Below are 19,026 nucleotides of genomic sequence, written 5' to 3'. Positions count from 1 at the left end.
AAATATAACTACCGCTAAATATACATGTACCTTCCATCTAAAAATAGACTCCGTCATATATATTATATAGGTAAAACGAAAGTACATACGGTCTTTATGTATCTCACGTAGTGTGCATAAGATAATCACTTTAAATATACAAACACATTGGAAACAGAAATCAGATAACATTTAAAGTGATTTCTCTAATAAAACAGCGTCAAAAGTGTTCATCGTGAAATAAATTGAACCAGAGACTCGCCTCGCCGTTTTGGAACTCTTTTGTTCCATGAGGTACAATAAAATGGTGTGTAAACAAGACGGAACTGACATGGGTCTGTGCTCGTAGCCTGATTATTCTGTGATAAAAATGGCATCAATCATATGCGATGTCATCGACAAAGAAACAGTGCGATGTAATGGAACGGACTACACAGCAGAGGAAAGACTGACCTATAGCGACGAATGGTTCTGGATATATCTCGGCATCTATGTCGGCCTCGTGCTAATGGCTGGTACGTCTGTAACAGAACAGGGACATGTCTAGTCTTATTAATATGTGATGAGATTAACCAAAAGTATCTATATATAGGTAAACCTTAGTAACAGGTGACAGTGATCAGTCGGTCCTCAGCGACCAATGACTCACGCACCAATTAAATCAGTTTGTTTCATCCATTTTTTAACCTACACGTATATACATTATAAAAAAACATTTTTTTTTTCTATTCCACTCCGCTCTTGCATTCCACCTTCAAGTTGTTAAAGTTTACCTGAACTATGTATCCATGTATAAGTAGAATCATATACAGTGGCCTGGCTACCATGTATGCCAAAGCATCCACAATTTTGTTTCTGAAATTTATGAAAAATGTGTAAAGAAAAAACCAAGAGAGAGATAAAAGTCTATAAAGCATCCATACATTTCTTGCCTAACTACACAATTGATCTATCAGTTGTCTACATGATGATAAGGACAGCCTTAGTACTGGTACATAAAGGCATTGATGCATATAGAGGTCATTATTATGTAAAAAGATCTGGTCAAAGGGGCTTAATATATATCTGATAAATATGGTCTGTTTCACTTTGCTAATGGAACATGTATTTTGGCTCAGGAGCTATTATCATGATGGCAATATGTCCCTGGTTTGATTCCAGCTGAGGAGGGGGTATGGACAGCGCTGAGAGGGAATCTGTTTTCCCCGTTATTTCACAATTATTTTATTTCATAGCCTTTAAATTTACTTAGTATTGATCCCAGGACTATATATGGCTAAGTTACACTAGTATGACACTCTAATCTTGTTAGGTGATGCTCTAAAGTATTGACCTATAGAGAAACTCTCTCTACCTGATATACTCCTATAACATAAAAGGCCACTGGTAAGCCAATTCATTATCTGACATTACTGTGCAGACTATGGCATGCAGCACCTGTTAAAATTTCTCACTGTGTTTAACCTCTAACATTTGTGGGAATTAACATTTTTATACATATGGCAGCTGAAAAAGAGTCAGTAGAAAGCAGCTGGTATCTAATTATACTAGCTAGATTGATATAAAAATGATGACATTTAACAGGATGACATAGAATACATCTATTACTGCAGCCACATCATTATTCATTGTATATCACTCTAACGATGTACATGTATCATATCCACTATGTGTTGCTGATCTTAAGGTCAAGTTTTGAACTTCCTGTTGTAGTTGTACTGGGATGAATACATGTATGTACTGTAAATTAAGATATACAATGTATATATACTCAATTCAATTTCTTTATTGAAGGATTTCGGCCAACATAGGGCATATATATATAAATATAGCTGTCTCAGGCCTATTTTTATGTGACAACACTCTTGATAATGCAAACTATGAATTTCTTCTTGTGTCTTGTAAATACATACTTTAATTGATAGTATACAGTGGACCCGCGATAATCCGGACGCCGATAGTCCGGAAAACTCGCAGTCCGGACGGAATAGCACGGGAACGGATTTCCGTAACGTTATTTGTACTCACCAGTCCGGAAATTCGGTTTCCGATTCCGGAAGCCCATTTTGGGAACGGAAAGTACTTTTCATTAGTAAATTTCCCCCGATAATCCGGACGATTTTTTCACCACGAGGAGAGAAAAATGTCGGGCAAGTCACCCGTGTCGACAGCTGTACAGACTATCGCTTGACACTGTGCGTAGTCATAGCGACCGCTGCCAGGTCATAGCCCCGGGTGTTTACCTGTGTTACAATGTAGCTCTGTTTTTATAACGGTACATTGCTTTTCTTTACGATCGACCTAAATGCTGCAGTATTAAAGGGTATTATAGTGTAGACTGGTCTTGCTTTGATCAACTTGACGTACAATATCTATTATAGTTATTTTACATAGTGCTATTTCGTAGTTAGCAATAATTAATTCACTAACATACAGTATGTGATACGATACTTAATCAATCACAAATGCATGTAATAAATTTATTATCGGTAATTAACATCACTAACAATTGTATTGGGTAAACAAGGATATCGGCTTGTAACATCGTTACGTGTAATGACGACTCATTGAAAGATGCATGTTATTAATTACACACATGGTACATTTACGTATTAAGCAGTGATCACAAGAACCGGGTTAATTACACACTAATAAGTCGTCAGATACCGCTGATTTACTTCAGTAAGTGTCACATTGTTAAGTGAATACGGGTTTAATAATTATCGGACAGCTTGGGTAGTTCTCGCTGGTGTCGCGTACTTTTAAATAGGTAGCTTGGAGTTTCTGGTACAGCAAAGTGAGTTACGATTCACCACATTAATTAATGTTAATTATTACGTGGCGTATGTCTGAATTTTATTTACACGATTAAAAACACACAATATTGTGAATAGTTTTTATTATTATTATCCAATCAGAATAAATGGGCGTAACGTGATGCGATAACTTCTGATATAAAGACTGTGAACATACCAAACTACACATTGCAACTTATTCATTGTATCTTCATACTTACGTAAAAATCATATAAAAAATCATGGACTAATGGTAAGTTGTACATAGTGGGTGTTTCATGTCACGTTTCTGATTTACGTAACAAACGTACATTGTACATAGCAGTTCGTTTATTTCAGGTTTTTAACTTACAGTAAAAAAAACACAAAAACACAGACTGTTGGTAAGTTGTAAAAACCGGGTCTTTCATTTCAGGTTCATAATTTACGTAAAAAAACGTACATTGTACATAGTGGGTCTTTCATTTCAGGTATTTAACGTATGTAATTTCTACTCGTTTGTGAACCTCTGGGACGTAACCCATGTGTGTTGTTTGTAGGTCACATATGCCCGCTATAAATAAAACAACTTTCACTTCACATGTTCTTTTAAAAACATTGTTTATTTTTTAGTTTCTACAAAATAAAAGAAAACAAGAATCATATCAAGAACATAAGTATATTTATTTTTTAAAAAGACTGACTATTAGACGTGTTTATGAAACGTCATTAAAACGTCCCGTATTGTATATAATCAAGGGAGATAACTCTTACACAACAATTTTTTTTGACCTGGTAGACGAAATTCGGTAGTCCGGAAAACTCGTAATCCGGACGGTTTGGGCTGGGAACGAAGGTGTTCGGATTATCGAGGGTCCACTGTACATACTTGATAGTAGAGTTAAAATTAAGAGATTATAATAGGAATGAGTATCAGCTATATATAGTCAATATTTGAGACCCCAACAAGTATATTATACCATTATTATCTGGGTTTCTGGTCCAATGATTAAGTAAAAATGCAAATTTCCAATTGCCGAGTTTGTATGACGAAAAAAAAAGCAATTAGCCAATTACAGGAAGTGTGAATACCTATGTCATAATTTTAAGCCGTAGTAAAACAGATTATTGTGGATTATAGGAATGATGTCTGGCCTAACAATGGGACTATTATCACTCGACTTGATGAGTTTAAAAGTGATGAAGGATGGAGGGACGCCTAAGGAGAGAAAACACGCTAAAAAGATTTTACCCCTCGTGTCCCGTCACCATCTCCTACTGGTTACTCTGCTCCTGGGGAATGCTGCTGCTGTGGAATCGATGCCAATTTTCCTGGACAAGATTTCGAACCCAGTCGCTGCTATTGTTGTCTCAGTTACCGCTGTGCTTATATTTGGGGAGTAAGTCACTTCATTTATATACATACGGTAATCCTTCGGTCTGTTCAAATAAAATTCAATAAATATTGATGAATCTGTTCAAATTATTAGAAATTATATATATATGCTTCAGAAATAAGTGTAAGTTTGAACTGTCCGAGTCGATATCAACAAAAATCTCTGCAAAGTGTTAATATATGCACAGACATAGATCTATATGTACTTGGAAAATCAGGGAATCGTTTCTTGAGATTTTACCAGATAAATGTAGTTGTCATAATGTATCTCCTTCTGTTCATTGTAGAAGTACTGTACTTGCTTCATCAATACAGACGAAAGATACATATTAATTTTATAATATTTGAGGTAAACAAGTACATTTTCTTTGTCTGATATGTAGAGGCTTCCTATTTCAGAGTTATCCCCCAGGCAATATGTACAAGATTTGGGTTGGCGATAGGATCAACATTAGCTCCGTAAGTATAACTTTACAATCTACTGGTGCATAATTTCAATTTGAGAAAATTCCTCCGTACTGGTTCATTTGTGAAAAATGATTATGGGAAATAAATAGATGCCATATTCAGTTCCTCTTGCAATTTTACTGTATTTTTGATAAGAGGAAAAGACAACTTCATTAAATTATTCTTAAGTTTATCTATAAATCAGTTATAATCAATAATTAGTAGGTTGTTTCTAACTCAGGTTTAACTGTGCTCAGTCTGTCTCCCATAAGGAACTTCAATTTTGGAAAAGAGAAACGAAAAAAAAAAAAAAAAAAAAATAGAAAAAGAAAGAAAGAATAACAAGGAAAACCTATATGACAAAAATTTTCACTAAGAAAACTTTTTAGTTCTCATATTGATGAATTTTGATTATAACTTTGTATTTTCGTATTGTTACTAAAAATAGCTACACCTATATCATTGATATTAATGTGTCAAGTACATATATTCCAGAATGTTTTCTCTGTCTCTCTGACTAGGCTGGTGTACTTTCTAATGGCCATGTTGTATGTCATTGCTTGGCCCTTGTCGAAGATCCTGGACTGTTTACTGGGGAAAGACCACACAACGTTCTACAGACGTGCCCAGCTTAAGGTGCTTGTAAACCTACATGGTCCTAAATGGCTCAAACCTACCACCTGATGACTCGTCAGAAGAACACCAGGGAGAGCACCTTACTTTGGATGAGGTTCTCATCATACAGGTTAATAGAATATCTTCATGTTTGAGCTATTAATTTCTATAGCATATGTGTCAGTTCTGAACGTCATGTGGCCAACATCCGACATCAGTCAACATTTCCTTTAAATTACTTCTAGCCCTGAATCTTCAGAACGGTTCATAATGGAACTTCAGTCTGGTGCATTACTGGGGAGAAGGAATCTGAATATTGACTTGTATAAATAAAAGGTTTAGCTCCCAAGGTAATGGAGGGGCAGAAAGGTCCCTATAGCGGACCTAAGGATTGATTCCTTTCAAAGATTTAGAAAAGAAATGGAAAAATGTAAGCTTAAGTATGATAACTTTGTCGTGGTCACTGAATATCCAGGTGAGCCATGCAGGGCTTTATAGAATAAATCCTCAAGTATCTTTTTGAGAACTCAAGCAGATTTAATGACATGCTATAATCCAATTGATAAATCTGTATCATGTTGTAATATTGACAGGGTGCTCTGGACATGAAGACCAAGACTGTCAAAGTAGCCATGTTACCTCTGGATGATGTGTTCATGCTGAGTATCACTGACAAGATGGATAAGGCCACCATGATGACGGTGAGTCAGGGGGCGTAACTCTTACAGACGTTTTAAAATACCTCATGTTTGTCAGATGATTTTATATAAACTACTGTCTACTCTTCAGTATTGTGTTTACAACATTTGTACAATATCATCCAAACTCTTTATACCATTGGTATCCATGCCAGCAGCAGTGAAACTATCCAATTACATTTACCAACAACATCAAGAAATGCTGTGCCTCGATCTAGATCCAACTCCTTTTAATGATTAGACATATTCAATTTGTTGGATTTGGACATTTTGCCTACTGCCATCATTGTTCACCACTTATTTGTGTCTTATTAACAATCATTTATATATCCTCCTCAGTATGATAGCAGTAAACAACAAAAAAATCCTTCAGTGTATCGCCCAGTTTCTTTAATCGCCTTATTTTCAGTGGATGAAAGTCTTTTATCTTATTAACTGTTAAATGAAAACTACATTGATAGTTGTGGTTAAAAATAACTCTATATCCTGTCTTATTTCTTCTCTCTCAAAGTGAATAGAATTAAATCACATTCATGTGTGTGCTAGCTTTTTTCTCCCTTTTTTTTCTGTTGAATTGAGAACTGTATTGTAAATTGCTTAACAACATTTATTTCAAATGTTTGAACAGGTTACAGAAAAAGCTCATTCCCGGATCCCTATCTATGACGGTCCATACACTAACATTGTGGGAGTGATACTGGTGAAATCTCTGATAATGCTTGACCCAGATGATGCCACGCCCATCACAAGTCTGCTTGATAGCCAGGCAGGGAGGAGTGTCTTATTTGTTGATGAGGATATGCCCCTGTTTGACCTCCTCAACATATTCCAAACTGGCAAAAGTGAGCATCGCTTTTGAAAATGAAAAAATTGTTATGGTGATCAGCTGATCCAAGTATTAGAAGTCTCTACAAGTTACATGTACTGTATGTTCATTCATAGTGATTTATAAAATACTACTACTACAGTTGTGTGATCGCACAATGTTCCAAAAACATCGTGCGCACACCGTGCAGACATCGTGCGCACAAATGTGCGATACAAACCGCACAGCTAACGATAGGGTTATAAATATTACGGAATAACTAGTTATACGAAAAGATATACGAAAAAATTAAAATTATGATATAAGATGGTCAGCTTTTATATATACGTGCTGCATAACAATTGATTTCATTCATGGAACATGTATGACCTGTTAATTTTTACCATTTAAGTACCGTCATTTTGTCTCGCAAGTATTCGTGATGTTTTCGACGGCCTGGTGATACATCTACATGTACATGTACCAGAATGGTTGACGGACATCACTACGATTATTTATCTTACTTAATACATAAATTACATATATTATGTATTTTTAAACACAACAGAAATGTTTCTATTCATAACAAGTTGTTTTATCTGTTGATTAGTTCTACATGTATTAAATAGCCTGTATATAATCTCGCTGAATACACATTTCTTCGACTCGCCAAGGCCTAGTGGTGTCCTCGACGACGTCTGAGCAATTTATATAAGTTTCTTTAATAATCATTTAGATAACTTATTTAACTATACATCGGTGTTGTTTCATTCCTAATAATTATTGCATATATTTCACCAAAAAAATGGTAATTAGCTGCCTCGTAAAATGTTAATCGTTGTATATCTTTTACAATCGTTCCACACGATTGAATATTTAGATGACGCGTTCCTCATTTTATATCGACTACGATACATATCGCACATGTACCGTTCCAATCGCCCATCGTGCGCACATTTTCCTGCACGATCCGTATCGCACATATCGCACATCACACATCGTGCGTGCGCACATCGCACAGCGTGGAACGTGTGCGATCACATAACTGTACTACCACTACCACTACCACTACTACTACCACTACTACCACCACCACCACCACCACCACTACTACTTAACCAGGTTAATCAGTAATCCACTTGTCCTACCAATAGAATGCAAAACTTACAGACAGCTGTATATTACAGTATCAAATTAGCTAGAGTATATATGCTTTAAAAATGGATTTATTTTCAGGCCATATTGCCTTCGTACAGAAAACTACCTCTCTTATTTCCAGGCCATATTGCCTTTGTACAGAAAACTACCTCTCTCTCATTTCCAGGTCATATTGCCTTTGTACAGAAAACTACCTCTCTCTCATTTCCAGGTCATATTGCCTTTGTACAGAAAACTACCTCTCTCTCATTTCCAGGTCATATTGCCTTTGTACAGAAAACTACCTCTCTTATTTCCAGGCCATATTGCCTTTGTACAGAAAACTACCTCTCTTATTTCCAGGCCATATTGCCTTTGTACAGAAAACTACCTCTCTTATTTCCAGGCCATATTGCCTTTGTACAGAAAACTACCTCTCTTATTTCCAGGCCATATTGCCTTTGTACAGAAAACTACCTCGAGAGAGAGGTATGAAGACCAGACTGATGAGGTCCATTTACTGGTCACTACGGCTGACGAGGATCGAGTTTGTGGTAGCGCTCAGGCTTCAGGACCAGTAAGTGGATGGCATTATTTTCTAAATTACCGGGTACCAATATGGATATTATGTATAGAACTAGTAATGTAATCAGTCTAATTACAGAACACTTTTTAGATAACAACATTCTCTGTCAGCATTAGAAAACCTTTTTTAGGAGTTATAAGTATATGATCATTTATGATTCTAAAATTTTTCAGGTTTAGACAGGGAGCAAGATAAACTTTAAGAAACCTTGAAGATTTAAAGAAAGTGGAATTGTGTAATTGTTGATACCTTTTAAAGATTATTTTTTCTACAGCCTCCAGCATAGGGAATTATACCTTAACCAGGTTGATAAACCATTATCATATTGACCTCATTTAAAGTGAATCATTGTATGCTATCAATATTGTAACAGAGGTCATTATTAATTATATTCATTTCAATAACTCTGATGGGAATTGAACCTGTGCCCTTGAGTTACTCAACGAATGGTGTGAAAGAGAATTTCTTTCTAGCCGAGCGTTATATTGCAGCTATATACAAGGGTTTCAATATTATTACAGTATTAATGTTATTTTATGAATTTTTAATTCTGATGCTAGAACCACCTTAACCAGTGAAGACATACCCCTGGTAACATCCTCTTTTGTCAGATAGATAAGTTTTTGAATTAAAAATGTCTTGAAAATATTTTTTAGATTTTAATTCAGACTGACAAATTAATTTCAATTAAAAAGTAATCATGAAAATAATGGTTATGATAATGAGAACAGGTATTCATAAAATCTCGTGATCTAGAGTTTCCAACATAAAAAACAAAATCAGGAAGCCATCTTAAAGAAACCGGGTTTAAATTATAATAAGAAAATGAAAATGTGAATCTATTTACAAACTTTGCATTTAAAAAATGTTTAACATGCAAATGAAGCTGAGTCACCATGATCATCGATGGCTGATTTTGTTTATTTGTTTTGTAGATTATAGGTATCATAACTCTAGAGGATGTGATTGAAGAGCTCATTCAGGAGGAGATAATAGACGAGACAGATGTTTATGTAGACATTCATAAACGGATACAGGTAGCACGGGCACAGAAAGCTCGACGGGACCGGGTAAGTGTGGTGTGTTCAGCAAGATATAATGATAATTAATCAAAAAAATAAATTAACTAATTGCTTGAAATTATTTTGCTAAAATTTAAAAATAGATTGATCATAATACAGAAATGTCTTGATTCAAGATGGCAGTCATTAATTACTGCTTTTAATGCTTAGAATACTTATCTTCACAAATTCATTTTCGTCGTTTTTTGTTGGCATTTTCTAATTTGAAGTAAAGTGATTGCTTTTTCTTCTGCATGATTTTTGTTTTAAGTTGCTTCATCTTTTGCATTACATTTAAATGTCATATTATAATGTACATTATGTATAATATATGATAATTATATTTTGATGACAATTATGTACATCTGTATTTCTAATCCAATTACTCATCACATAATCCTATAAGGTAGTCCAGCTGACCTGAGGGCAGCACACCATGAACATACTCCTGTTACTATACAGAATATCAGTAATGTTTAATAATATGTCAGGTACATATCTCTGTTTACAAACTCTTCATCATTAACTAGACATGCAGTTCCTTCAGGTGCAATGTTTCCATCTTTAGCCATGTCACCCTTCCCCAGTGTTGTCTGTACAGGTTCATTATTGCCATCATTAGCCGTGTCACCCTTCCCCAGTGTTGTCTGTACAGGTCCATTGTTGTCATCATAAGCCGTGTCACCCTTCCCCAGTGTTGTCTGTACAGGTTCATTGTTGTCATCATTAGCCATGTCACCCTCCCCCAGTGTTGTCTGTACAGGACCATTGTTGTCATCATTAGCCGTGTCACCCTTCCCCAGTGTTGTCTGTACAGGTCCATTGTTGTCATCATTAGCCATGTCCCCCTTCCCCAGTGTTGTCTGTTCAGGTCCAATGTTGTCATTATTAGTCATGTCACCCTTCCCCAGTGTTGTCTGTACAGGTCCATTGTTGTCATCATTAGCCATGTCACCCTTCCCCAGTGTTGTCTGTACAAGTCCAATGTTGTCATTATTAGTTGTGTCACCCTTCCCAAGTGTTGTCTGTACAGGTCCATTGTTGTCATCAATAGCCGTGTCACCCTTCCTAAGTGTTGTCTGTACAGGTCCAATGTTGTCATCATTAGTTGTGTCACCCTTCCCCAGTGTTGTCTGTACAGGTCCATTTTGTTGTCATCATTAGCCATGTCACCCTTCCCCAGTGTTGTCTGTACAAGTCCAATGTTGTCATCATTAGTTGTGTCACCCTTCCCCAGTGTTGTCTGTACAGGTCCATTGTTGTCATCATTAGCTGTGTCACCCTTCCCCAGTGTTGTCTGTACAGGTCCAATGTTGTCATCATTAGCCGTGTCACCCTTCCCCAGTGTTGTCTGTACAGGTCCATTTTGTTGTCATCATTAGCCGTGTCACCCTTCCCCAGTGTTGTCTTTATTTAGTTTTTCCATCCTTCCCATATTCCATTCACTTCCCATTACACAGATCGTGCATAGTCGCCAGGTCTCAGTGGATAACCAGGGGGCTGTCGCCGGGGTCGCCACTGACCCTCAGGTATTGATGGAATCTCTAGATCTTGTGAGTTCCATATGGATGTCTGCTAGCTTGTTTGCTGTTCTCTCCTTCCCTAAAGCTTAATGAAGCTATATAATGTAACAATGTATTTTAATCCAACTACTTCTAACATACTGATCAGACATATTGAAGTGGTGTGTTCCAACATTTGCCTAATCTCCCCTACACTCAATACAATAACTTGCCAGGATAGCTTAAAGATGTGATTTTCTGCTTAAAATCTCTGAAAACTGTTGAAAATTTATTTCCGAGATTGCTTTTTTTCTGCATGTGTGGTAATGCTCATGAAGTTATTTCTGTTTATCCTATGTAAATTTTAGCACCAGTCTACCCTCCTGGTCACGTTTTCTTAGTTCTAGTTGTCCTATCAATTTAGAATTAACTATTAACATACATCCTTATCCATCAATATCTAACCTGAGTCACATGGTTTTGTGCGATGTTGCAGATGACACAAATTAAAAAGAGATGGCAGTGTGTAGATATATATGTAAAAGAGACACAATACAACTGAAGCTGATCATCCAAATGTACCTGTCAAGGGTCTGTGGTGACCAAACTGGTGATGACCAGTTTGTGTGACCAAATAGGTGATGACCAGTTTGATGGTCACTTCAAACAATAACCCAATTAAAGCAGTATTTATTTATATTTATTTTTTAATATTATTTAATTCATATATCGGTCCCTATTGTGTTATGTATGTATTATAATTCCTGTGTATAAGGTAGGAAGTCATGAGTGTCTTTACAAAAACAATGAATTAATCTTCAATTTTATTCCTTGAATATCAAATTGAACAGGAAAGAAACAAAACAAATATAGTGGATTGATAAATTAAAAAAAAATGAGTTTGTGAATTAATATCCTGTGTCACAGAGGGCTGGGATAATTCTGTATCATTTTAACAGAAAAGAAAAAAAAAAGAAAAAAAAAAGAAAAAATCAATACATTTGATAGTGTTGCATGTTAAGTGCTGAAATGTCTTAAATGCAACCCAAGTCGTTCAGCTGGACAGAAATATGTGTTTGGTTTGAGCTCAAGAAAGATTCTGTTTATTTATTGGATTTGGCTTGCATGATTATTTAGTAAGAGATTTTCTGCTTATGTTGGTTGAGATTTAATATATGCTTTTAGCTTTTCTGGTGAAGTTAAATTAGTTTAAGTAAAACACTTAAATGTTATTTCAGATATCTTATTACAGATGTAGACATTTGGGTAGAAATGTAATCAAAACACAAGTTAGTGTATTAAATGATAAGTTTTCTGAGGTAGCCTTTTTTCTCCTTCACATTCTACCATATATGTAACAGCTACACATTAATATGATCAATTTGTGTTAATTATTATTCCCCTACTAGTGAAACAGCGGGGTCTTTTTGGTTTCCTTTCCATCTGTCTTGTATGTACATGTATATGGACGTATGTATGTAAATGCCTGAGTTTTTCAGAAGTCTAGCACTCTAACAACTTCATTCCTCAAGGGATTTTGATCAAATTTCACACAATGATACATGATCATAGTCAGACAATTTCAAGTTTCAGGGTTTTGGGGTCAAAGTCAAGGTCACTGTTTCTATTTTTATCTGTTTCCATATTACATTAAAACCCCTGGTTATAGTAAAGTTGTTTTTGTCTTCATATAAACTCTCTAAGCTCTCAAATAAGGTACTCTTTTGTTTAATAATTTCTGGAAAAAAATATATGATGAAATTATTTGGTATTGAAACATTCTATTTGGGAATCCATTCATTTCATTGTTGGGTAATATTATTGTATACATTATTTTTGACAGTCAATGATGAAGAGCCGATCCAATCCAATCATGAGGAATGATCGGGAAAAAGATATCCTTGATCGCCAAACATCATACTCAATGCCAGCTGCAGAAAGTAACATTAACACGGACACAGAACCCCTTCTGGGGCCCCCAGTAGTATATACCTAGAACAATGGATATCATCAACACGGACACAGAACCCCTTCTTTGGCCCCCAGTAGTATATACCTAGAACAACGGATATCATCAACACAGACACAGAACCCCTTCTGGGGCCCCAGTAGTATATACAAAGAACAACAGACATCATGATCAGTGACACAGAACCCCTTCTGGGGCCCCAAGTGGTCTTTACCTTGGTAAAGGGACATCATCAACACTGCTGTAAAATCCCTTCTGGAGCCCCATTTAGTTTATACCTAGGACAAGGGATAACCTCAACAGTGACAATTAATGAACCCTTTTGGGGCACCCAGAAGTATAAAACATGTGTCTAGGATATTGGCAGTCAGGTTATGCTCAATATATGCAACAAAAAAAAGTTTAGTAAAACATTTTCTGTATCATCTGAAAATAGTATCAACAGTTTTTGAAAACTGTATACCTTAAAAATGGTCAGAGAATGATTAGATTTTATCATTCAATCACACATACTAGCTGCCAAGTGGTAATTATGTGAAGAATTATTTGTCTTTTGAATAGTTCCTATATATGTCAGATTAGAATTGGATTGTGGTGCTAGAGAAATCATTTGTAGTAACTTTAGCCTGGATCCACATGTGCTCCTTGTGAAGTTTTAGTCATGATCTATTTTTCTTTGGGTCTGATCCTTACAAAACAAACAGTAAATGGAGACAGATATATATAGTCCTTGAATGTCACACTAATATGGCAGTGGGATTGGAATTTTCATCATTTTACTTTTTATTTTCACCTTCTGAGCATATAAACATGAATGCTGGATCTTCCCATTGATAGCAGGCCGTTCTAGTTTTCATGGTACATGTATCTGTTCCATGTAAATGTTTAAATCAGCTGAGTGATATAAATGGTTTCAGACAAATATCATGATTAGGCAGTGGATTGTATTGTTATGATAGTGAAATGTTTTAATTATATGTATTTTATTATTTTTTTTCAAAATGGTTGGAAATTTAAAGGAAATACACACTTGCTGGTTTTGATGCCTCGATAGTAACCTTTCAATAATTTCAGACTAGGGGAATGTTGTAATTTTCTTTCAGGCAAGTATTTAACTGTGAAATGATCACTGGTTGAAGAGCTATGTTTTTGTCATGCATACATATATCCCCTGCTTTTGATACCATTTTTGAGGGGTGGTGGTGGTGGTTTGGTGGGATGGGATGGGGATTTTACGTTCCAGAATGCATGTGTATGTTACAAGTAAGGCGGTAATTCTTTCCTGTTACATTTATATTAGCCAGGAGGGTTTTCCTCATTTGTTTTGTAGCAATTAAGTTATTAATGTACTGCTGCAGTCTCAAGTTTTTCTTTTATTATTTGGTTACTTGACCCCATTAGGGTCACAGTACCCTGAGACAATATATTATTTAAGTTTATTTTTGTATTGTTTTATACATTGTTAGAGAGTTTTTGTTTACAGATGGCATGAAATTCAGACCAATAATAACAATTTAAGTTTTATTTTGATCAAAAACAGTGATTAGATATCAATTCACAAGAAAACATACAGGTAGTTTAATGTATAGTACAATCTAGTAACTATTTTATTCTTACAATGTATAATTCCACTATTGGTATAATACTATAGGACATATCACCAGTCACTGGTAACATCGCGGCCGATTCCATCTAGACTTTAATCAAACCTTGAACCGCTATATTTCCTTAGACGGAAAACACAACTACCCAGGTACTAATATTTGCGTTTTCTCATGCAATCAATTTAGCAGATTTAAATACATTCTTGTATGTGCTTAATCATAATTATCATGAAAGAATGTTAAAATTATGTCTATACCCTGGGGCTTTAATCAGAAACCGCATTACCTGTCACTCTAGTATACGCGTAGACACAGTACCTTAAAGTGTTTTTAGATACGAGACTCTATATACATACACATAGTTGAAATTTCTTTCTTGTGGAGTGTCCGTGGAAGCTTTTTCATTGATGCACTTTTGATTTACTTTACTGCACAAAAATATGTATCAAATGACGTGACATATACCTTTCATACCTTTGAGGTTTGATACGGAGTCTTGACAGAATATTGGCCGAGATGTTGTGGTTGATCTGTAGCCTTGCTCATGACCCAAGATTTCGATAGACTAGCTTGGAGTCAATGAGTAAGGAAATTTAAACATCTGTGCTCCACAATTTACAACTCAGGACTGACATAACCTAATCTCACCAGATTATAGTGGTTTTCTCTGGTTTTCATATCCATATTTAGTATAAATGACCAATCTTATCTTTGTAGTTTTTATGTGCACATCTTATTCTTCAGTCTGTGATAAAGATATTTTTGTTTTTCTTTATAAATATCTATAATTGTTGTAGTAGTTTTGCTTGTATACTTTAGCATGCTTTCATCATGTACGTATTTCTCTCAGTTTTTTAAGAAAAAAAAAAATTGTATTGATGCATATACACATGAAATGTCTTGATACAGTAAAGGTGTTAGTACCGAAATGGCAACTCCAGCTGTGTGCTCCTATGGGAGTTGAGAAAGACATTGGCTATAACCATGGATAATTATTTGTGAACCACTTTGAGACGGCTATGTTGCTGTGATACAGTGGTATATTTCATTTCAACAAATTTTATTGCAATAAATTAAAACAAATGGATTGGACAACAGGCAAGCCTATATCAGTCCTCTCCATATATAACACTCGTAATTATCATTATTATTATGTACTTTGGATATGCTGGTCATGTATACATTGTATGTTGTGTTCCACATACCGGGGATGATGGTTCATGGGATCAAAAATTTATAAAAATTAGATACATTTTGTATCTGTTTACTATTCTTGTTGTTAATTGAATTTCCATACTTTTATTAATATCATATATTATCTTATGCATAAAACTGAAAAAGAAGAATGAGAAGCTGAGAGTCTGATTTAACGTGAAGTTCTGTTATAGATGTCGCGATAATAATGGCTCAGTAAGATGGAAAGCTGGACATATTTCAAACATAGATAGTTAATAGTATACAGTACTTGTCAAAGTTGTAACACGTTGATATTTTAATTTGTTTCAAGAATACAGCTATAGGATACCTAATAGCTTATCACTGCCATCAGAATGTGTAACCTCTCTTTAATATATATAAAGCACATGTGGTTGTCCTTATTTATTTGGAAGTAAGCTCGCGGATATGCCTGGTAATAAGCCCACCCCTTTCTAATGTGGGCCATTGGAAACGCCACTAAATGCCATTTCATTGCCCAGTAATTATATATAATATAACACACACACCAGGTATCTCTACCTTTCAGTTAAATTGAAGATTGTGTGTTTGCCCCGGGGGCTCGATATAAGGATAAATGCGGTATATTTCCCAACTCTATCAATTGTGGCATGGGATCAGTGAATTCTAACTGTATATAGTACTAGTTTTGTACTCTGTGAAGTTTGCCATATTGGCAGATGACCAAAATTTGCCAACATTAAAAGCATAAAATTTCCCTTGGTACCAGGAGAAGAGTTTTTTTGTATATAATATCCACTTTTCCTGTCAGAGGAAGATCAATATTTCACATGTATGTATTTAGCCAGACTAAATGTATCCAGCATCTCATATGAATTGAGAACTCATTTAAAATGCTGTAAATGTAAATAGAATCTAACACTCAATCCCATGTCGTATTGAATTTATTTTGTAGATTAATTTGATATATAACAAAAAAGCTTGAAACTCAATATAACATGGACACTTCTTCAAGGTCATCTCTATTATAGATGACAATTGCATTTTAGCTACAAGAACAAATTTCATGAATCAGGGATCAATATGTGTTCCATTTACATGTATGCTAAAAATTGTATACTTACAAATTTATCTAGAATGGCACTGCCTTCATCCATTTTTGGAATATTTAAATATTTTCATTAAATAACTTTTCTTCTTGCATCGTTAGTGGTTGAATGATTAATACATGTATTGAATGTATACTGTTTGTCTGATGAACTGTTGTAAGTTATTATTGAAAGATACACAATGCAAATATCCAGTACCATTGTTCTATACAAAGGAACATTTGTACTTGTACATGAAATAACATGTTTACCGATTTACCAAACCCATGAATGCAAGCTTCAAATAAGCACCTCAATGTCAGGAACAAATTTTCTGATGCATCTCGAACATTCCGGAAACTTTAAGATGTTTGAATTTCTTATAAGTATATATATATACTCTAATTTACTTCTATTGCTTCTAACAAGCTGGATTCTTTCACACCTTCTAGAAATATATATATATAATGCTGCTGATCACATGTGCCAAACTTAAATTAAACTTCACAAAATTATAAGATTGAGACTGAAAATGTAAAAAAATAAATAAATGAAATAATAATAATTTGCCCCCAGTCTCACTAGAGGCATTGACTATTATACATGTACTTGTAGCATTTCTAGGTCTGGGGATGGTAAATGTGCAGGGTCAAGGTGTGTTACGTACATTGTATTCGTAATCAAAGTGTGGACGAGCTGTTAATATTTAGAGTGTATATCAGCTCTAGATTGCACAATATAAGTTTTTCCTCACGTGTTTGTGTGTAATTGTGTATAGACATCTTTGCTAGCCAAGGCTTCTGATTACGTTTCACTCCATGTAAATCGGAAGCCTTGGCTAGTGAAGATGATGTAATGGATTGACTAAAAATTTCTTATGATCTCCAAAATATCTTCTTAAATGGTGTACCGGTATCTTAATATAAATGTATCCTTTTACACTACGAATATATACTAAACCACTTACAATGCTTTAGTTCTAACATCTAGTCACAGTCACTGTTGGGTGACATTTAGAGGTAGATTGAAATAGTGTGTTCATTATCACAGGCACTAGTGTCATCTACTAGCACGCCAAACATTGTATGGAAGGGCCTTATTGGGTATCGAGGAGGGCACTCGGATATTTAATTTAATATACTCTAGTGCCCTCCTCCATACCCAATAAGACCTTTCCATATATTGAACAGTGTGTCTGTGTCGCTGCTCTGTTTCATGGTTTGAACACATTAATCAGTGTTTTTCAAGCATTTTTTACTCTCCATGAATTAAAATTGGACAGCAAGTGATAAAGTGTTGGGACACCTTAACCACTCGGCCCCTTCTTCCATCTGGGCCAACAAGAGTGATTTATATAAGTTGGTAAACTTGTTTCGCAATTGTTGTAAAATAAATAAAGTTTAAAAAGTAAATTCAAGGACTAATATGTTAGAATTCTTTGGCTTCATTTCTACATACTTTTTATAGAGAAATTCAATATTCAACAACCTTCAAATATATAGGTCTGTATGAACCATGCATGTAGGCAAAGAAGCTTGTGGTCGTGTACAAGATGAAGCAATACTTTTTATCAGTTGTAGCCAGTAGAATATGTATATTGAATGAAACTTTAATATAAGGTGTCTCTAACAATAATTGTATTATCATTAATACAATAGGATTTGTAGCCTTTCTATTGTTACTTTTATTATTATGCAAGCATTATAACGGTGCTTTTAAATTATATTCCATTAATTATTCCTTATTGTGCTGTGATGTATACGTAGAGTGTTGTAAATCTAAATAAATTTTATGCATTAATCAATCCCCGAGTTGCTTCCTTCTCATTTAGAATATGCAATTCCTTGACATTTTAAGAGCCACGGCTACTATGATCTTCCGACCTCAAGTGGTTGAGCAGATACATTTTGTAGGATGGCCCTACTCCAACAATGTTAGAGGTTTTTCACGGCAAGATACTTTTGACAGGCGCTGTCGCAGTTGGCAAAATCATATCCGATAGAAAAAGAGCCGACCAGCAGCCTCTTATGTTATAGGAGTATAAGGATGGCCCATGTAGTAATCCATTTCCCATTTTCTGTCCATTCTATTGTCAAATATTCTTGAGGATTTTCTAAAATGACATCAGACCTACAACGGTGTTATGCTCTGTTTCCATAGGGACTTCATGCATATAAAATGAAAATAAC

General features: G+C 35.1%; 1 protein-coding gene across 1 annotated transcript; it reads left to right on the top strand.

Moving 5' to 3' along the window:
- Positions 1 to 262: 262 nt before the first annotated feature.
- Positions 263 to 18,641, top strand: LOC117327202 (DUF21 domain-containing protein At1g47330-like). The gene is given in 11 exon segments (XM_033884056.1): positions 263 to 494; positions 3,895 to 4,153; positions 4,549 to 4,608; positions 5,118 to 5,255; positions 5,257 to 5,341; positions 5,805 to 5,912; positions 6,538 to 6,751; positions 8,301 to 8,428; positions 9,373 to 9,507; positions 10,959 to 11,051; positions 12,844 to 18,641. Coding segments are annotated over 11 exon segments (1,518 nt in total). The 5' UTR covers positions 263 to 349; the 3' UTR covers positions 12,997 to 18,641.
- The last annotated feature ends 385 nt before the right edge of the window (positions 18,642 to 19,026 follow it).

Source organism: Pecten maximus, chromosome 5 (assembly GCF_902652985.1).
Source record: "Pecten maximus chromosome 5, xPecMax1.1, whole genome shotgun sequence".
In the NCBI taxonomy this organism is placed as follows: Eukaryota; Metazoa; Mollusca; class Bivalvia; order Pectinida; family Pectinidae; genus Pecten; species Pecten maximus.
Note: the sequence above shows the minus strand (reverse complement) of the source record. Positions and strands in the feature narration are given on the sequence as shown.